A 21,520-nucleotide genomic window follows, 5' to 3' on the forward strand; every position below is an offset into this window, starting at 1 on the left:
GTTTTTATGAAGAAGCCTCCTCTGTTCACACCTGTGTGTTGTCCGCCATGACAGTGGGCGTGTCCGTCTCACCTGAGCTGCAGGCCCAGGGAGGAGGCTGATGCTGCGTTCATGGGTAACCAGGAAATAAAAGATGTTGGAATAAGTGATTTAACTAAATATCATTTTAATATTCTAAATGGTGGCAAACCTTTTGTCACGAGAAAAAAATTGACTAAAATAAGATTGAATCAATTAAGATTAAACAAAAATAGGTAAGATACAACTAATTAAGATTGATAGGTCAAATTAGAAGAAAAGCAATAGAATAAATCGTTTAATTGATCCCAGTGACCTGAGTGTGGTTCATGAGATAAACTTTATTTCAGTGGTTCCAATAAGGTTTATATTTCTAATAATTTTATGGTTTAATCACAGGTATTCAATGTGAGACACTTTATTGTATTCATTTGATCTTTTTCACTTTATGACCTGTATTGTTTATTTAAGTGTTTTATGGCTGTTTATTTAGTGACAGATACCAGAGCTGTAAAAGCATTAGAAGATAAGCTGTGTTTTCACCTCACTGATTGTTTGAGCATCGTTCTATCATTCATACGGAATTTGACAATAATACCACAACTTTATTTAACCAATGATTTTATAAAAGAAATGACAGCAATAACAGTTAAATGACAGATTCCACAATGTATTTTTATGTTTTTAATCCTTAGACCAAAGCAAAGAACACAGTGCAAATACTTTATTGTCAAAGGAAATATCATTCATGGTCGTAAACCCATTGCACTTCGAATGGTTGATATCCCACATTCTTATATTCATTCAATTAAATTTTCCAAAATAAGCATAAATACATTTAGCTCCAATAAAACAATAAGAATATATTTTTAGAGCTTGATATATTTTATACTTGCATCTTATATTTGCAAGTTTTCTTCATCTAAATCAAAGGCACATGTAAACTTGATATAATTAAAGCTTTACAACTGAAACATAGATTTTCCCTTATTTTCAGTACCTATCATTGCACGTTACCACCATTAAAACAAACAAAACAAAAAAAGCTGTGTATATGTATTTTCTATAATCTTTGGTTAGTGTAGCAATCAAGTGTTTTCTAGTGTATTATTCCTTCCAGGAGAGAAAGTAGAGCTTTCCTTGTCCGTCGGCACAGACCAGCTCATTGGGTTTTTCTGGATTCACCTCCAAAGCCAGGACCGGACCTCCACACACAAACATGCCCACCTGGAGGAGAGAGACAGGGAGGAGATGAGAGGAGGAGAGAGCCAGAGAGGAGGAGAGAGACAGAGAGGAGCTCAAAGAGCAGAGGAACAAATGCATTGGAACACATGTTGGATAAACAAATGTATTCGTCCACTGACTATATACAGCATTATGTGTGGTTTTGGGCTTTTTATTTGGGTCACTGACAAAACAAAAAAACCCCAGAACATCAGCAGAGTGTCTGGTACCTGTTTCTCAGTGGTTCTGTCCCACAGCTTCACCGTCTTGTCGTAGGAGGCAGAGATGATGGTGCTTTCAGTGAGTCTCAGCACACTGATCCTGTCATCATGAGCCTGACAATAAAACATTGAAATTATTAAAAAAAAACAAGTACAGTTTAAAGGGACGCAAAATCATTTCAATTGAGCTCGTCATTTAAAATTTTTGCTGAAATTATAGGTTAATGTACTTGGTTATTTCCCACCACATATGAAAACAAGCACTTCTCTCTAATGTTCTGAGTCTCTTACAGGTTTCCTGCTGGTCCATATTGAAAACTCTGAAGTCTGGTTGAACCACATGTTTCCACTCATGTCTCCACACACAATGAACTCTGAAGAAAAGAAAAAAAGGATCAACATATATAAGCGTTTGAATACAATGCTGCCACGTACAGAGGTGACACTTTATAATAATAGTTATAATCAGTTGTATATAGTTGTTATAGTTTGTACCTTTGTCCATTGTTACAGCTGATACTGGGCTTGCCCTCTTCTCCTTCCTCTCCTCATCATCCTCCTCCTGCTGCTCAACCCTTGACTCCATCGAGTTGAAAGCTGAGCTGAGTTCAGTTTTGGGGCCCATGGAAAACTGAGGACAGAGGGGACATTACCACCCATCAGCAAAAGAAAAGTAAACTGATCTTTTTGTTTTTATATGGGAAGAAAAAAAATCGATTTAACATAATGTCTTTGTTTTCAAAGCTAACATCCGACATTTTTATTTTCAAGTATGATCCTGAAAACCAGAGCAAACTTCTTAATATTGATACTAAGATATGTTTGTATTAATATCACATATTGTGCAGTCCAATCAATTTAATATGATACTTAATATGATAAAATACTTAAGTAATGTTATATTATTTGTCTTCCTGAATTATTTATCTTACTTGGGTGAAGACATTGACAAATATGCTTCATGTAAAACAATGATATTGAGGATATGAGACTCAGGTTCGGTGAAACTCACGATGAAGCCGATGCGAACTTCTCCTTTTTCTTCGCCCACCAGCCACATGCTCATCTCGCTGTTACGGTTTACACCCAGGATCCGGACACTGTTGAACCAGCTGCACGAACACAAACGAAGGAAAAGAAAAAATCACAGTGTATAAGCAAGAAATAGAACCTGTGTAAATTAAACCTAACTATTAAATGAATCATAAAACTTTGCACTGAATCTACAGTATTACATTAACTTTAATATTCTTTCAATTCAACATTGAAAACATCATCATCAGCTTCAATCAACTTGGACAAAGACTCAGTAGAAGCCTGGAAGCAGATTTTGGTTGATGCTGTACAACATGCAGGTCATTACCTCCATATTTCCTCCCTGTCGTTAGTGATGTCAAATATTAAGCCGCTGCTGGACACACCGATCAAGGACGAGCAGAAGAAGAGGCTGACCAGAGGATACGGCACTGTGTACGTGGTCACCTTCACCAGACTGACATAACAACAGAAAACACAGAATAGAGTTAGTGTGTAGAAGTACACGATTAAGTTAGAATTGTTGTCCACTCCACTGCTGATGTTCTGAGTCTCCCCTGGATTTACATTACACTGAAATCTATCCATTTATTAAAAAATGTCAGACTATAAACTTCTATTATTGACTTTTATTACGTTTTAATAGATAATCCAATAAAAACACAAATGATCAAATTAATAAAAGCATAGATCATCTGGATAAAATAAAATATAGAACAGAATTGTATGTAGAGTCAGAAACTTGTCTGAATTCCCCAGAAAAAGGAAGAGCAGCATTTTGGTGGTTATGTTCTGCTCATCTGTCAGTAAAAGTATTAATCTCTATTAATTCAAAAGCTTGCTGCTACTTTCAAGTATCAAGTATAAATTCAAGGAATGAAAATCAAAATAAATCAAATTTTTCTTACTTTAAATCTCACAAAAGTCAGTCTTTGCTCTTATTTTTCCAGGATTACATTTGCTGGATTTAATACAAGTGAATTAATTATTTTATTCTATATTTTGCTTTCTTGTGCAGCTTCTCCAGATGTTATTGAGAATTTGTACATAACGTCTGATTATTTATAGGTTAAAAATAACAAAATGGAGGATGTCAGGTCCTGTATGGCAGCTTGTAGTGTAACTGTTTTGTTGTTATTTACCTTCCACTGTCGTGCTGTTGATTCCACACCAGCTTCCACACATCCACAACCTTTTTCGAGTTGCCCACAGCAAACTGGCCGTCAGACAAGGAGCAGATTGCTGTGACGCTGCTGTCTGAAGCCTGACACGAACAGACACATTGTGTCATTACACAAACACATGTACGTGTTGTGTACAACTCCCTTTTCCGGTGCTTTTCCTCACCTGCTTGCGGCAAACCACAGCGTTGTGCTGCCACATCTCCAGCAAACCGGATGTATAACCAGCGAGACACAAGTCGGCATTCTGAGAGAAGCACAGAGCTGTGATTGGGTCCGAGTGTCGGAGAGGACTCTCTGAGCAGAAAACACACAACACACAGGTGAGGACAGTTTTCTAAACAAGCTTCAGGATCCAAAAACAAAAAACAGCAGCAGATAAACTGCACTGTAATCATTTTCTCTCAATACAGGCGACCAGGCATTTCAACCATACTTCAATTAATAACAGCACAACAGTCACCATCTTGATCTCTCACTGTAATGTCTTTCTTAATTAGATAGAGACAGAATACACAGTATTACTTGTCGTCCATGTCCAGCTTCGCAATGAGCAGTCTTCAGACACAGTGAGGAACTCTGGGACTCCTCGCTTGCGAACGACTCCATGAATCGTACCGCTGTGACCCAGGAAGCTGTTGAAGTGTTGCATCTGTACGTAGAGGAGGAGGAAGAGGAGTAAGAGGAGGAGGAGGAAGAGGAAGAAGAAGAGGAAGAGGAGACGAAGTACAGTAAGAAAAATTACAACATCCTGTGCATTCAGACTAGAACTAAAAATGAGACCAAATTGTCATGTAAAATTGCAGATTGATCGTGAACCAATCTTGCACCAACAATAATGGGAGATTTGAACTTCAAAAAAGAGGAGAAAACAAGAATGGGTCAAACCTGACATGAAATAAAAGTTAAGAAATATGTGAATAACTTCAGAGCCTTTTATTTTGAAACAGACCTGTAGTGGTTTCCAGAGCTGCACTGTGCCGTCATCAGATGCAGTGAGAACAGTCATTTCCTCTGGGTTGACTTCTTTGTTCGAGTCTTAAAACAAAGGCAAGATTTGGGGAAAAGAGTAAGTTTCAATATAAGAAGCAGAAAACAGAGAAGAACATGCACAGATCGACTCACCTCTGTCTGTGAGGAGGGAGCAGTGGTGGATTCGCTGCTTGTGAGCAGAGATGTGGCCGATTTCTATGTTGGTTTCCCAGCTCCACACATGTAGAGCTCCCTCTGCACAGCCGGCGATCACGTACTGGCCCTGCACACGGAAATAACACAGACTGTCAACACATGGAAAGGAAATAAGACATTTCTTCACTGTACATTATCAACTTTACCATTATTATTATTAGGGTACAAAAGAGAAGATGTGCTTATTTTCTCACCAGACAGCAGACAGAGGTCAGAGCACTCCTCCAGGAGATTTCTCTGAGTTGTTTGCCCATCTTCAGATCCCACAAACACAGTCTGCCATCGTTTGACGAGCTGATCTGGAAAGAGACAGGATGAGGACAAGTTTCAGACGTCACTCGTATGAGGTGGAGGACACAGGTTTCGTTTAGTGACATGTCTTCATGATACGTGCACTCACCACACAGTCTGGGGTCCAAACACAGCCTGTGATCCAGTCTCTGTGAGAGTGAGGGAGGGACTTAGAAAGAACAGGAGGTGACGGGTTCATGTCCCACACCATCAGAGCCTGAAACAACGGTTACAACACAGCAGGTCAGCTGTTTAGTTTTGGTTCATATCCACCATGAGTGTCTCATTACAGTATCTTCTCCTTTGATATTTATATTTCAAGCAATTGAAATCAAAACTGAACCCGAGGGATCACAAAGGATTTGTATCATGTAACCAGCTTTACGTCCCTGCATATAAACGGTTATAAATGCAATCTGGTAAATTTTGTACCGTATCTTTTCCTCCGGAGAGCAACTGTCCACCGTCGGGGCTGAAGGCCAGACAGGTGACTCCTCCTCTGTGGCCCCTCAGCAACACATGTGGCTCCACATGGGAGCCAACAGACAAATCGCTCAACAGCCACAAAGCAATGGTGAAGTTATCTGGTTAAGGGGAAACAGAGAAGAGTAAACATCAGAACATATATTGGTTGAAAGCACCGTCTACATGACATATTCACATTCGTAGCCATAGGTGACTCTTACCTGAAGCTGTCGCCAGGTAAGTAGAGTTCTGAGCCAGTGCCAGGATGTCACCTGGTTGCACACCCAATGTTCCCACTATTCCCAGGCTCCCGAACATCCCCTCCTCTCCCTCTTCTCTCTTCCAGACTCTGAGATGTTTGTCACTCCCTCCGGACACCAGCAGCTCGGGTTTGGTCTGCTCTGTGTCCAGAGCGACCCACAGCAGGCACAGGATGGACACGTCAAGGTCCCTGGACGACCAAATCATCTTACCTACAGTGAAGATGAAATCCTTTATGGTTTGTGTAAGTGTAAAACTACCTTGAAGCATATCTCTAGTTGTGCTTCGAGGCTTTGCGTCTTGAAGGGAGGAGATTTTTACAAATATGATTTTTCCTGCTGCCGTGACACACACCTGAGTCCAGACTGAAGAGTTTGATGCCTTCCCCATGGTAGCCCACAGCAGCGTAGTCTCCATTCACAGCCACACACAGCGCAGCGGAAACTGAGTTCACGGTTTTGAGCTTCTTCTGAGGAGGCTCCAGGTCACACTGTGGAATCATTTGAGGGATATGAATAGAAAGTTCACTATTGAGTCTAAAAATACACAGTTTCAGGTTGTAGATATGATATTTTTTGTTTGTTTACACTCTATGGCATGATACAATTAACTGAGGTTAACTGTGTGACAGTAAGGCTTTATAAAAAAGAGAAATAGGAGCTTACATTATCACTTATTAGTGCAGCGACAGAACGTCCGAGTCCTCCTGACCAGAGCTGGAGCTGGAAAAGACCCAAAGAAAATAGAGTCCTTAGGAGATGACCCAGAAAACGTTAAAGAGCAGATCTACCACAGTTTCCTGAAGTCGTTATAATAATCTCATGAGACCAGAAACATATATGATCACTGAAAGACACAGATTTAGCAACAATATGGATCATTATATCTCCAGGGATTCAAAATGAGTGAGAATGAAACAGCAGAATGATATTTTCCCCGATATTTCCGCGAGTAATTCATGGATGTTGATTTCGAGGGTTTCTAGGACTTTGTACAGCTTGATTGGAGTTAAAAGAACCTGTTGGGCCTTGGCAGAGAAATGAGTTCTACTGAGAGACATTTAGTTTCTTAATGAGCTTTAGGACGACAAACATGTGTTAAAAGTTTGTAATTGTGAAGCTGTATGAACATAAACCTTATTAATAAGATGAGAAATGTGTAAAAATGTTAATGCTTCACTGTTAAAAGTTGCAGTCACCTCCTTTAACAAACCAGTGTCAGTAAAGCAGTGAAGTAGCTACAGTATACCATAATGATCCGGGTTCAGTGTTTAGAGGCAGCGATGTCTCACCATGTGATCGGAGCCGCCGGTCAGCAGCATGGCTCCTTCGTCCAGGAAGGTGAGGACCTCTGTGGCTCCATGGTGAGCCTGGAAACATCCCACACAGGTGGAGGTGGGAACCGACCACACCCTGACCTCTCCGGATATCGAGCCAGAGCAGAGCATGGAGGAGGAGGAGAAGGAGATGCTGCGCACGGAGCGCTGGTGACCACACAGGGACTAGGGACACAAACGGACAGAGAGAGAGAAATAGCAATTACAAAGGTCCCCATAAATATATATGCAGTTTTAATTTTGAGCATCAAGATTTTGCTCCTTAAACAAGTAACATGTGTTTCTGAGGTATCTCCTCAATGTGACTCACAGTTTGAGTTTCATTCTGAAGCCAGTTCCACACGATCACTTTTCCATCCCAGCAACCAGCAGCGAGCTGGCGAGCCTCAGGGTCAAAGGTCACACAGTTCATGGGGCTGGGGCTGGTCAGCACTGCTACCTCATGACATTGCGTGGCGGACCACACCTGATGAGCAGAAAACATGTGGAACAAATGATAAAGCAAAGACAACACTGACTGTTTCATTGACAAGTAAACAAAAAAAATTACACAATGAAATGAAAAAAGACAACAAACAAATTGGAGGGTGATTTGTTTGAGACCAACTTTCAGCATGAAGTCCAGAGACACAGTTGCCAGGTGCTTTTGGTCTGCAGAGATATCACTCGCTGTTATCACATTCGCGTGGCCCTTAATAAGAGCAGTCCTGCAAGAAGAGGAAGCACCAATCAGTTTACTCAAGTCTCATTGACCTGACTGTAGACTCCTAACTCTCCCTCCTCTCACCTGCAGCCGGTCTTGATTTCCCAGATCTCTATTCGTCCGTCAAAGGAGGTTGTAGCGAGATGTCCGTCCTTCAGAAAGACGCAGCTGGAGATGCCGTCACAGCTGCTCACCAGCGACTTCACTTTCTGTTCACAGCCAGGAGAAAAATCAGACCCACTGATTCCCAGAGAAATGGATTGTAAAGCATGTAAACACACTGAATGTCAGAGTTTGTGTTTGTTTGGTACCAACGAGCCACTTAACAAGATACTGACCCGATGAAGAGCATTAGGTGGAAGGCAAACAAGTTAAGGACTCTTTGAAAGTTGTGTTCATACCTGTCCCGTCTGTGCGTTGATAAAATGCAGCGTTCCCTGACCGGTTCCGACCACCATCAGCTCTCCATCCGGACTCACATCCAAACAGGTGGGATCAGAGGAGAAGCTCGACACCAGCTCACTGCGGATAAACACACACGACCAGCGGTAACTTTCTGTTAATGTTTATCACAATGTAATCACACAAACTTCGACAGATTAGAGACTAAAAGGGGATTCGGGGAAAACCTCTAGCACAATGTGTTTACCTGGTGTCTTGATCAATCTGATCTTTGTTGTTCAGACACTCGACTACCCTGATGCCTCCTTTTCCCACCATGCCTTGGGCCCAGATGTGAGCAGAGGTCCCTGGGGGCTCGTTGAAAGCCTGCTGGATGAACAGAGGTGGGCAGGACGAGAGCAGGGAGGCGTGACGCCGCAGGAAACTCCAGCAGTCCTCCAAATGGTCCAGGATGCCGACTGTGAGGATAAAGAGAAACTTATATGAGAACTAAAACACATCTGGCAGGAATCTGTCCATTTGCAGGCACTTACAGGAGTGCGCAGACTTCTCCTTCTTATCTGCAGGAAAAGAACAATTTCACAGGACACATCATTGTGATTATTTATTAAGTTATCATTTAACCTGCCCTGCAAACAATTTCTAATTCATGAAGTTGTTCACAAGAGAACGTGTAAAGGACTAAAAGGAAATGTACACATTCATCATGTAGTATCTTCATGCGTACTCACCGTATAAGCTGTAGGTTTCCAGGAGGTGGTGCAGGAGGCCGTGGCGCACACAAGCATACAGGAAGGAGTAGCTGGAGAGCAGGGAACCGAGCGCCTCCAGTTGGCCACTTTGGATCTGACCAAAGACAAATAGAAGAACCACAGAGTTCTAATCTACAGTAAAACATTCTAAGCAGTTGTATTTTTATTTTATTACTATGATGTGTAAAATTTCTCTTTACAGTTTTCCTTAATTTGCTTCACGCACGTCACAATAAGAGTTTGACTCTGACTTCTCTATGATGTCCAGTGACACGAGGTGACTCACCAGGTGGGAGGGCAGGTGCATGAGGGAGTTGGCCTCACAGTGGAGGAAGGTGTTTGTTTCCTGGGGGTCGGCCAGCGTCCACAGATGAGCTGGGAACAGGAAACAGAAAATATATAACCGGCCACAGTGACTTTATACTTTGTGCATTAGAAACAAGCGACGTGTGTTTTACTCTACCTGCCAGCACCAGGTGAGCTCTGGTCCTGTCACTTTCTGCTGGGAGGAGAAAGTCCTCAAAGCTCTGCCGCACCTCCGGGTTCGTTAGAGACAGCAAGTCGTCGGTGTTGTGCCAATGAGACGAACCAATCAGACTGCAGGAAGCAAATCAAATAGATTAATCTCCTTTTGGGTTGTCTAAAGCACATCACATCACTATAAAACCCTTAGTTCATCTAGAGATATCTTGTTTACAAAACAAGACAGAAGGAAAAAAATCCTTCCTCCTACTACTGACTGTTTTTTTTTTTCACAAGCAACTTAAGTCAAATTCCAACACTAATATTCCTTAGTCTTGAATTTACTTAGCATTTAATTCGTATGGGATTCATACCTTCGTAAACTCTGCACTAAACTGGTGAAATTTGCCATTGGAACGCGTCCTTTGGGCGTCCTGGACAGTTGAAGCACGTCCTGCCACGACACCGGCCTGTCCTTTGAGGACAGGTGATTGCATGTGTTTAGTACAGAGTACAAGTCTCTCTCCCTCAGGCCTGTGGATCAAGACGAGAAAATATTGAGTCAATAATCATTAGGAGACAATAGACGAGAAGCCAAGTTTTAAAATAATGCTGAAAATGACATTAAAATGGCTTCTGGACGGATCTTACCAGTCGGGCTGACGGTGAGGACCGCCAGGGTCCAACGCAGTCCCAGCATGCCTCTGTGCTGCGAGCAGAGTCTGTTCAGGTTGTGCTGCACCAACTGACTCAGAGACTCAGGCAGGTCCTCCAGGGTCTCCTTCAACTGAGACAATAAAACAGAGGAGAGACTAACAATATCACCATCCACACAATCAGTTAAGCTGCCATGTGCATGAAGCCATATTACAAGCAGATTGTGTATGTGTAGTATACGTAGACAACATGTCAGACATTCAGTTAACGGTCATATAAGACAAAAGAAAACCGAGAGGCTGTAAAAAGCATTTTATTTTGAAGCCGACTAAGGTAATTAATCATTATTTAAGATGACTAAAGATATTACCATCGAGTCTATTGTATATCTATTGAACAGACTAATTTAATGACCAACTTATTCAATCAGACCTGATCGAAGGAGGCAAAGTTCCTCAGGTCTTCACAGGCCAGATGCAGGAACAGAGGACTCATCGCTCCTTTCTTCATTATCAGGTTCTGGAGCTGGACAGACACACAGAGAGAAGTTATAAGGAAAAATCTAAATAATCAAACTGATTAAATAATGTAAGGGAAAATTACAACTGTAAAAATAACCTGGTTGTTGAACGCAGTGTCACTGAGCTTCTTCCCAAAGGCTTCCATTCCTCTCTGAATGATTTCCCTCCTGTCCGGCATGGTGAGCTGTCCCAGGGTGAACAGGACAGTGCTCCTCCTCTTGACCAGCGTTTGTAAGAGATTCGCTTTAGGTGTGGTGCTTACGATCAAACACACACCCTGACAAGAAAGAAGGAATACGTGTCAGACAACAGCAGATTTAAACAAACACATATAAAGTAATCTGTGTGGATAGGAGGCTGAAGTATGCAGCAGTTTACCAGGTGACAAAAGATCCAAAAGACACTTCTCTTTGAATATTTGGTGGGATATGGCCGTGCTTATCTTATTTAACTGACCTGTGGAAGCTGCTGTGGTATCCAGTCAGAGTTCAGCTGACCTCCGCCATCTTGGACGCCATCCATCCCATCTACCATCAGCACCAGAGGTTTGTTCCGCTTCACGTCGCTCAACGCGGAGTGAAACTCTGACAGCAAATCTCTGGGAACAGAATGAATATAGAATCAAACAAAACCATTTGTAATGCATTTGCAACATGAAATACTATGTTAACTAAGTGGAAGACGATTCAAAATCTAATCACTTGTATGAGTGAGGGAGAGGAGATTTCTTCTCTGTGTTTCTCATTTTTCTAAACCACTGAACGAGGCAGCGGAGAAGGTTCTGGACAGAGCGTGCTGATTGGCTGGCAGCTGTGGAGTAGGCGATGACATCACAGACCAGGTTGGACTTGGACTTGTCTCTGGTCCTGAGGGCGTCAGCGAGAGCCGCCTGAGAGGAAACAGAGAAACACAGGAAGTTACCGATTATAGAAACTGTGCCGAGATCATTAAATACATCTTTCTAAAGCGAATGATCCTCAACATGTGGTCCACACACGAATGTCTTAAGGAATTTTACCATGAAGACAGTTTTGCCCTCTCCAGGTCCTCCGTCCACCACCATCACTCCTCCTTTGGTCTGGACCTGCTCCACCACCTCCACCGCTCTGGACAGCAGCTTCGCTCTGCCGAAGAACTGCCTCTGCAGCGCCTCCTGGTGCACCTCCTGCTCTGTCACATCTGATGCAGCCTCGGCCTCCTCGTCCTCCTGAAAGTAAAAGTGATTTATTGACAAATTACTCCGGATAAACTTCTATAGTTTGTAATTTTATCAGTTAATCATTGTTTCATCAGTAGTTTTGTCATTTCAACGGTTTCATGAGGGAACGTTTGATTAATTGAGGGTGTGGTGATGAAAGAGACATTTTTATATAGTAACTAACTTCCACAAACTGCTTCACCACAGCCGTCCAGAGGTCGTCGAGCACAGCTTTACCAAAGTCCTCCAGGTTTTTCAGATACGGTTTCCCTTCCACAACACCCCCCCACTCACACGGGTAACTAGGAGACAAAGATGGACAAACAGGCTCAGCTACTGCACCTGAAGGGATATTATTATTAGTATTATGAGTATTTTAATCATGTCATTATCATATTAGTCCGTTTTTCAAATCATTTCACAAAACCAATGTAAGCAAGTCTAAATTAGGCTTCTCCAACAACACTGTACTTTCACTCTGCATTGCAAAACCTCAATTAAAAGACATAAAAGGAAAAATGAAATCTTCTCTGCGGTAATGATGCAACTCACTTTTCAGTGACCTTGATGTCGCTGGCCCGGATGCTGCTTTTCAAAGAGGCCATCTTGGACTCCGCCTCTTTTGATTCGGGAGCAAAGTCGGATCTCCAGGCCACCGGAACTGATCTGAGAAACCATGGAGAAAAGTGAGACTATCAAATAGAGTTCAAGCCCAATGTGTGAAAGAAGTGGTGATTGTGTGTGAATATATTGATTCGTTGACTTCATACTTGTTAATGCTGGGATCTCTGAAGTAGCAGAACATTCTCTGGTTCGCTGAATCAGGGAAAAGAGCCTGAAACTGACGTATCTCCATCTCTGTGATGGACAGACCGGCCGGGGCCGACGCCAGCTGCACACAGACGGAAAATAAAAACACAATAATGCTTTTGACTTATACACCTTTTTTTCTTGATATAATATTTGTCCATATCATCCAGCTCTAATTCTAATGTCATTTGATCTGGTCACATCAGGTCTTACCCAGCTGTGCTGTGGCAGGTCAGGGAGGACGGGTTTGGGGGGCACCAGGCCGTACCGCTCCCCCAGCACTCCCACCATCATCTGGCTGCGACACACCTCCGACAGGCACAGCTCGGTGGCTCGGCCCGACTCCTCCTCTGTCACGCCCCAGCGCAGCTCCACCTCCTGCAGGTAGAGGCAGTGAGAGGCAGCCCGACGCCGGAGCTCCGGGAAGACGCTCCGCACCAAGATGTCCCGCTCGGCGTGCATGTCCCTGAAGGTGGAGGAGATGAACACGCGTACTCCTCGCCACCTGACGACACAGGAAGGAGCTGGTGTTAAGCAAGTGAGGAAAAGGCGTCTTTATTTAAAGTGAGATTTATTTTATATTTTTAAGAGGAAACATCAGATTTAGATGCTAGAAACAAAAACACACAAGGTCACATAAAGGTTGTTTTTATAATTTGGTTGTTGTTTACAATGGATATGTAATGCTATACACACAACTACAGTTCTAAAGGCAAGTTTTAAAATTATTTATTCTTACCTTAACTTGGGGCTGACCGGAATTGAGACAACACTGTTTGCATTCTGAGGGTCTTTTACTCCCTCTGGTGGTGGAACGTTGTACAGTTTGTCCAAATGGTCCACATGGTCCATCAGCCTGGTAGATCCTCGTTCTGCCACAAACCTGGAACCCAAAGACAGAAAGCGTCTATGAAATGCTTATTTACTCTCTTTAGGGTTGTATGACTCCTGAGTGAAGGACATACGGTCACAATCTCCCCTTTGGTTCCTGAGTTACTCTGTTAAATGAAGTTTACCTGTGAACTCATGGATATAAAAGTGTTTTCACAACACATCATGGTTCCCTGACATACCATGTTTTGTGTGATTAGATCCATCTTGACCCCTAAAATCTATCTATCTGTCTTGACCTTGGTTGCAAACAGTGAAGCTTGAGCCAACAGTGGCTGAGCTTAACTTTTCTAAACATAAAGACTGGTAGCAGGAGGAGGCATTGAGTCTGGTTGAGTTATTCTAAAGAGGCTCTGGGGTGTAAATAAGACATTTTACCTCAGTATTTGCTCACTGAAGCCCTGCAACACAACATGGTTCCTGTTGTTGGAGGGTGTCGCGTATCTGTAACAAATCAACCCAACAGGACATTAGAAACAGGGAAGGAAACAAAAACCTTACTTTAATTAACTGTGCATTAAAAACCAATGTGTATGCTCATAAATACAAAGAATCACCTGAGCTCTGTTAACTTCCTAATACTGTGAGATGTAAGCACATAAATCAGAATAATGACACATTACCCCGATAAGGCGATTTCCACCACGAGGGGTTGGTTGTTCACGTCCTTTGCGTAGTTGTTGATCTTGTGATTAACATCGTTATTCGAGTGTTCAACCACTACGATGATGTTGTCAATCTAAGACACAAAAGCATATGAGCACTGTGATCCCAGCGAAGCCACATGAACTGTTGTCTGCAGTAGCAGTTCTCAAACAACACGTGTCAGGCTTTTCCTCAGAAAAACATAATTTAGCTACAGAGCAGCAGGCGAGTTCTCTCGGACATGCAGTCCCAGTCCGAACAGCTAAACTTTAAATCATAAGTGTGTTGTTGGGTTTTCTCATCAGGATCACACAAAAAACTACTAAACTAATTTCAATGAAACGTGGTGGAAGAGTAGAACATAGGCCGAGAAGTTGCATTTTGCAGTGGATGTAATTATGAAGCCATGTGCTGGATCTTGATGACTAAAGTGTGACATATTTAAGGAACTGCGAATGTGTGCAATTCGGTTTGGCCTGAAACCATAAAAGATAAGACCTTTACAGAGTGAGTGGACCCTTGTCCCCGGTGGAAATGATGCAGACCCAAAATAAAATCCATTTGTACAAATCCACTAACCTTGTTTGTCTTGGTAAATACTTTGTCGAGGTAGTCTTTGGCCCTCTCATCGTATGGAACCTTATTAAATGACTGGAGAAGAGATGCATTCATTAATACAGACAACAGTGAATGAGCATGAATCTCATTAAACTTTCTCAAAGCTGAACACCGTAGAAGAAGAAAATCCACACCTTCACTTGATCCATGCCACTTCTGACATTTTCCAAAAGGACGTCAGACTTGAGCTTTGCTTCTTCGCCGTGACCGTAATCAACTAAGTGGAGCTGGCCGTCCTCTGCGCTGCTGCAGATCATCAGCGAGAGCAGCATCGCCGCCTCCATCATCTTTAAAACCCGGGAGAGGTTAGTTAACTCAATTATTTTAGGGGTCAAGCCAAACACTTCCTTCCCTACGTCCTTTGTGTTAATGCTAATCTTAAGTCAAACATTACGTACAGAAGGACTCAGCTTGTCTTCATTCTCCTCCTTCTTCCTTTTCCACCTCCTCCTGAGGCATGAGGCCTCTTTTTCTTCTTCCTCCTCCTCCTTGTCCTCGTCCTCCTCCTCGTTGTCCTCCTTGTCGTCCTCATCCTCCTCATCAGCGTCCTCCCACTCCTCGTCGTCGTCCTCCTCCTTGTCCTCCTCCTCCTTGCCTTTTTGCTCAGATGCTGGTGGGAGGCAGAAGTCCTGTTTCTGGTCCCAGTCCCGTGTAGTTGGCAGGTCGGTGAAGAGGATGACAGCGGTCCGACCTGGGAGCGGTGGCACGTTGTAACGGCAGGAGATCTGAACCGCCGTCTCCAGAGCTTTGCAGTAACGCTGCAGCAGAGCAACAGTGAACTGCCTCTGGCTGGATCAGAGACACAGAAGAAGGTGCATTATATCACTGAGTACACTTCCTCATAATTCATGCAATTTTGAAACAACTTCAGACTCTTTTAACTGCTACTTCGAGGCTCAGTCATAAAGCGGAAGAATCAGTGAGACTTGACTAAAATGAGAAGAAATAAACAAAAAAAACTCCAGCAAATGAAAAAAAAAAGATTTTCAAGGTATTGACTGTATTGGTGGATAATCGATGGATGGATATTTTCATACTTGGCCTTGAGAAGCTGGGCTTTCTTCAGTCTGTACTTTTGATAGACAAACGGCACGCGGAGCGTCATCTTCACCCTTTTCTTCTTGGTCGTCTCCCAGTCCAGACCCTTGGTACGCTTGCACTTGGGAAACTTCTTCAGGATTCCCTTCAGGATCTCCTGTGCTGAGGGAACTGCTTGCTGCGCAGTGGAGGCTAAAGGACAAAGAGGTAAAGAAGTAAAGAGGTAAAGAGGTTAAGAGGAGCTAGTATAAGTACACGTCTACGCAGGATTAAGCCCCTTTGTCTTCTTCAATGATGGATTTGTGACACCCAAGTGAACGTGCTAATTTAAAACAAATAAAAACTGCATAGGCTCGCTGATTTCTGAGTTTGCAGAAGTGTTGACAGTTCTCTAACTTGAGTAAAGGAACCGAGTACTTCACGAAAACCGCAGCCTTTATTTCCTTTATTTATTTATTTTTAAGCTACCCAGAGAGTTTTAGAGCTACTTGTTGATGCAACTCACCCAAAGCCTGAAGCTCCATGATGACTTTGTAGGCAGCGAGGAATCTGAAAGGAAACTGTCGGCTCTGAATGACGGCTTTCTGCAAGTACATGAAAAACACACAATTACAGAGAACTGAATGAACTCCCAGCTGTTAAAAGTTGTTCTGTTATTTTCTAACGTAGTGATTTCCTGCAGGCTTCACTTGAGATCGTCTGCCTTACCTTGTTGCTCAGTCTGCTGAGGACCTTCTTGTGATGAGCCTCGCTGATGCTCTGAGAGATCATGTTCCTCAGGTTCCTCAACATGGCCATGAACGGAAGAGAATTGTTATCTGTACGGGAAAGGACGTCATTCATCATCAGGTTTTGTGCATGTATGTGATTTCTAAAATATAAAACACATCTTTAGATTTGTAGTATTTATTTGCTCTGGAGAACTTTGGGCGATACAGTTATCGTGATGTCAAGCTGGAGGTGAATGTTTTGCGAACCTAAGAGTTTCTCCCAGGTGGCGGCCTTGTTGCCCTCTGCACTGACCAGTCGTTCCCAAGTCTCGGGCTCTTTGAGCTTCATGCGCTGCCCGGCTCGCTCCCTCTCCCACACACCCTCCATTCCACTGTGGTTAAAGGCCTTCAGGTCAGCAGGATACCTGCCACACACAGGAGAGCGTCACATTTTGAAATGGCAGGAGACGACCCAAGTAATGTTCATAGCTCATGCTCTGAGATCCAAACTAGACCCTTCTCTCCTGCATCTTATTGTTAATAATTAATGAGTGTAAATAATGAATGAAAAAATGCTGAATGACAAAACTTTTTCTCAGTTTCTGTAAAGATGTTGCTACATATAGATCATAAATGGGATGTTATATTAAAATGTGTGGAAAAAGTAAAAATCTAAACTTTTTCCTTTTATTTTCAGACAACTTTATTTATTGAAAACTACCAGGATGTGAAGAGGATTTCAACAAATAAGATAAAAAGTGTTTCAGAAACATTTACTATGTCGCAGTATCTCTGGAGGTCATCAGTGTGAAGTGTGTTTGTGTGTGGATGTGTGGGTGTGTGCTTGTGTCTTACTTTTTTCCCAGAATGGCCATGATGTGTTTGGCCGGCCCTTTGATGTGAAGCCTCTTTATCATCTTCTTCATCGTGAACTCACTCTGCTTTTTATCTACCACCTTCTTGTCCGTCGTCAGCTGCACACGCACACAAGCACAGACCAGTTCAAACACATTACCGCCTCGGCAGCAGTAAACTACCACAGTGGGAATAGCACATTGACTCACAAACTTCTTCAGAATAGATGGCTCTGATCTGAGCGTGTCTGCCCACTGTTTCAGCTGCTCCTCAGTTGGTTTCTGGAAAATCAACAGAACAAATGATGGAGGGATGAAGGGATGATGGTTGGATGTTATTTTAGAGAAAAGACAGTTTTACCAAAATATAAATCACACAATGTTTCGCTCCATTTTCAGGGAGAAAGAACAGATTTCAGTGTTTTTTACTCTTTTCACCACAATGAAAATTAACTGTTTTCTGTCTGTCAATAGCAAGGATGCAATACTAGTTGTATTTTGTTATAAGTGTAAGTGTCCAAATTGTACTTCTTCTCTGCCAAGTGTGAAGCTGAAAAGATGAAGGGTTTTCCAGACATGTGACCCACATAAAGACAAATAACTGGAATTATTAGATGGAGTATTAAATAGATAGATGGCGACGTATTGATTATATGACAAATCAATGTATAGTATATAAAGAAAAATCATCCACCACCATGATGAAGGCGAGACAGAGGAAACCATCTTGTGAACAAAGCCTGGTGATATATGGAGACAAATGGAGAACCCAGTGAATGTTCCGGTACCTTTCCTTTGCGACTCTTGGGGCTGCGTTTGCAGCGGTGCTTGCGTGTGTTGTACTTCGCCAGTTGATACTCGCTGAACTGCTTGAACTTGTCAGCCATGGCTTTCTTCAGACACATCGGCAGGGAGTGGCTGAAGCACTGGAGACAGAGTCATAGTGTTTAGACAGAACTGTTTGCATCAGGATTCCACTGAACTGAGGAGGCTGACTAATACTCACTGTGCTATAGATCCGGACGATTTCCAGCCAATCAGAGGGCAGCTGCACAGCGGCACAGAAGTACCTGCGGACATGAGGCTTGGTGGAGGGCTGATTGGCCGCCAGAGCCAATAGGAAGTTTGCTGTGATGCGAATGTTCAGCTCCTGTCGAGCATAAACGGCCACCTGGAAGAGAGAAGGGAAAATAAGTATAAAGCGGATTTCCTAGAATCTTGGTGGAAGGATGGGACATGGGCCACTTTCTTTAATATTGCAAAATAGGGTGGAATAATTTATGGATCTTACAAACAACCTTAGCCTTCATTTACAGACTCAAACAAACAGACATGTAAAGTGTTCACACCTTCAGAAGAAACTCTGGGTCGTGGACACTAATGTCCTTTGCCAGGTTTGTGATGTTGGTCCAAACACTGTCCTCTGCGTCCCAGGTGTCCTGACCTGGAGGTGTATTCTTACTGACCAGGGAACAGCACACCGCATTCAGCAGGAGATACTGAGCAACAGACAGAATGACAAAGAAGCGTGTGTTCACTACACAATAAAAATAAGCACAGGTTAATGTGGTCTGATGGCACTGGTGCAGGGAACTGATGAAGAAAAAGGAGAATATGTCAGACTATACATATGGAATCATAAATAGTTTCTTCTACCTTTTTGTCCTTCAGCTCCTCCTCAAAGTTTTCATTTCCTCTATCAAACACAGGAAACTCCTCCTGTGTGATGGCAGCAGGTTCGATTTCCTTGCTGACCGAGTCTGTTTCCAGGGAAGGTAATTCAAGAGTGGAGCAAACATAATCGTCGTCCTCCTCTTCAGAACAACTATCATCTTCTTCAGACTCCTGCTGGTGCAGAACAATCCCCATTAGAACAGCAATACTAAGGAATTTGATGTATCATGAATGGTGTTTGTCAAGGTATTTCAAATAAGATTGTAACAGCCAAGGTGAAACAAATGAAAACATGAGGAATATTTCATGTACCACACTTATTCCGTCAAAACTGGCCTCCATCTCTTCAGATATTTCCTCACTGCCAACGTCTCCCAGTCCATCCCTCTTCTGTTGCTCCCCAGGACCGGCATGCAGGAATGATGGAGGCTGAGCCAAGCGGTTGAGCAGGGCACCGCTGGGCAGGGACGTGGGCAGCAGAGAGTCAGCAGGGATTGAGGAGGTCAAAGAAAAGGAGAAACGAGGTGATTCACTAGTTAGGAGCCTGTTCTGGGTGCTGAGGAGGGAAGAGGTGGTGGAGGGCAAGAGGGAAGAGCAGGAGAGGAGGGAGGATGACGTGGAGGAGAGAATGGAGGGCTGGAGAGAGGCGCAGGAGGAGGGCTTGGACATCTGAAGAGAGGTCTGAGCTAAGATCTTATTCTCCAGACTCAGAGGAGCATAGTTGGAGCACAAACTCCTCCCACATGTTGCCTGCTGCTGCCGCTGCTCCCCTGGAGCCACGATTACCGGCTGCAAAGTCAGGGCCCTCATCTCTGCAGAGAAACACATGGATCAGAAGGTCAAAGGTCGCAGAGAGATTGAGCTTCTCCTCTCAAACACAAAACCCTCACAGTCCAAGATGAGATAAGCAGCTCAGCAGCATTCCTTCCACTGTTTGACTAAGCATTGTGCTACTGTAGCTGAGGGAGTGTTGCTCCGCTGACAGACTCCATAAAGAGAGACCAAAGTCTGGAAACTGTCAGAGCACAAGGACCCGACACTGTTTCATTAGACACCAGCAGCAACCTAATGCATGAGAATATGGAAAAATGAGTAAAACACTATGAAATAAATCAGCAAAGAATTAAACAACAAGAAAGGGCTTGTTTCACACAGTAAACTCTCTGACTGAGAGAGAATTGATTGTTTTAAATCCTTTTACATGCAACGTTCAGCTTCACAAATATCAAAGCATTATAAGTTATTACGTACATATGATGATCAGTGGAATAAACCATTTAAAAAGATATTTTGGAGATGCTTGAAATTATGATTTAAATAGCTTAATATTCTGTGACATTTTGTAAACAAAATATTCTTAGTTGCAGCCTTAACGAATTAAGATACGGCTCGAGTCTATACCTCTACATGTGAAGCAGCTATTTCTGAATTTGGAATTTGGGAGAAATGTTGTTGGTAGTTTTAAGAAAGCAGGAAAACAAATTTTTAACTTCTAACTTTTGTTGTTTTATGACTTTATTTGATTGTTTTCATTATAATATTATAACCAGGCGTTTGTTGGTTTTAATGCTTCATTTTACACATTGTCTTGCAATAACTTCTTCACTCTGCTGGTATGTCTGTGAAGCACTTTAAATCATATTATGTGAAAAGTGTTATATAAATAAAGTTTATTATAAGATAAACTAAAAATCTTTTTTGTTTACCAACATATATCTATTATGTATATAATACAGTTTTAAGTTGGTGTAGAGATTAGTTTCCTTCATGTTAGGTCATATATTCTTATCTAGTAAAAGTTTAAACTGCTCTGGACAAGATTAGTTTCCTTCATGTTCTTATTATTTTTTCTGTCCAAAGTTGACAGTTTGATCTGTAACAAGCATTAAAAACATATGACACGATCATAACACTATAGAATACGCACTAAAAACACAAATTAACATTTACAAACACATAATAGAGCCCAGGAAGCAGGGAATGATGATGTGACTCTGAGTCAGAGTGAAGACACAACATCAGACTCTGAATTAACCTGAGACATTCGTCAACACTTCATGACGCTGATTTGTTTCCATGACTCAGGACTTTTGACAGGTGACGCGGGCGCGACCACATCACGCTAAAAAGAAAACTCACCGCAAAATGCGTTCGAAGAAAAACTCCACAGGCCGCGAACACTCGTCTGGTTCCCGCAGCGTTTAGGGCAGTGTTAGCATCGGTCTGCAGCTGACGAAGCTAACGAGGCTAGCGATGCTAACGGTGCTTCCGCATTCAGCTGCCCGGCCCCTACGCAGGATGGACGGCGCTGATTGGTCCGTTTGTTGTATACTTTTTTACCGTAGTAACCCGAGAACAGGCAGCA

General features: G+C 42.7%; 1 protein-coding gene across 3 annotated transcripts; it reads right to left on the reverse strand.

Annotated features, from left to right (window-relative positions):
- Positions 1-687: 687 nt before the first annotated feature.
- On the reverse strand, positions 688-21,428 carry tep1 (telomerase-associated protein 1). 3 transcript variants are annotated; one of them, XM_062403757.1, is made up of 56 exons: positions 21,295-21,428; positions 19,468-19,967; positions 19,138-19,326; positions 18,831-18,980; positions 18,488-18,652; positions 18,270-18,407; positions 17,692-17,763; positions 17,483-17,601; positions 16,895-17,052; positions 16,626-16,735; positions 16,423-16,501; positions 15,917-16,109; positions 15,278-15,668; positions 15,014-15,166; positions 14,841-14,912; positions 14,240-14,355; positions 13,995-14,060; positions 13,465-13,608; positions 12,939-13,230; positions 12,686-12,807; positions 12,468-12,581; positions 12,100-12,217; positions 11,736-11,924; positions 11,419-11,606; positions 11,174-11,315; positions 10,815-10,994; positions 10,629-10,721; positions 10,191-10,326; positions 9,914-10,073; positions 9,541-9,674; positions 9,364-9,452; positions 9,057-9,171; positions 8,859-8,885; positions 8,573-8,783; positions 8,325-8,445; positions 8,008-8,132; positions 7,828-7,927; positions 7,531-7,686; positions 7,176-7,385; positions 6,550-6,606; positions 6,239-6,374; positions 5,845-6,096; positions 5,591-5,742; positions 5,268-5,375; positions 5,062-5,166; positions 4,805-4,934; positions 4,632-4,717; positions 4,205-4,331; positions 3,846-3,976; positions 3,641-3,762; positions 2,827-2,955; positions 2,476-2,575; positions 1,959-2,094; positions 1,755-1,837; positions 1,473-1,577; positions 688-1,245 (listed from the first exon to the last, which is right to left on the reverse strand). In XM_062403757.1, exons 2-56 carry the CDS (start codon positions 19,963-19,965, stop codon positions 1,126-1,128), a joined length of 7,914 nt encoding a protein of 2,637 aa, XP_062259741.1. In that variant the 5' UTR covers positions 19,966-19,967; positions 21,295-21,428; the 3' UTR covers positions 688-1,125. The 3 variants fall into 3 exon arrangements, with proteins under 3 accessions (XP_062259741.1, XP_062259740.1, XP_062259742.1); XM_062403756.1 differs by having other exon boundaries at positions 19,138-19,329; XM_062403758.1 differs by lacking the exon at positions 8,859-8,885 and having other exon boundaries at positions 19,138-19,329.
- Between the last annotated feature and the right edge of the window lie 92 nt (positions 21,429-21,520).

Source organism: Platichthys flesus, chromosome 14, assembly GCF_949316205.1.
Source record: "Platichthys flesus chromosome 14, fPlaFle2.1, whole genome shotgun sequence".
NCBI lineage: Eukaryota > Metazoa > Chordata > Actinopteri > Pleuronectiformes > Pleuronectidae > Platichthys > Platichthys flesus.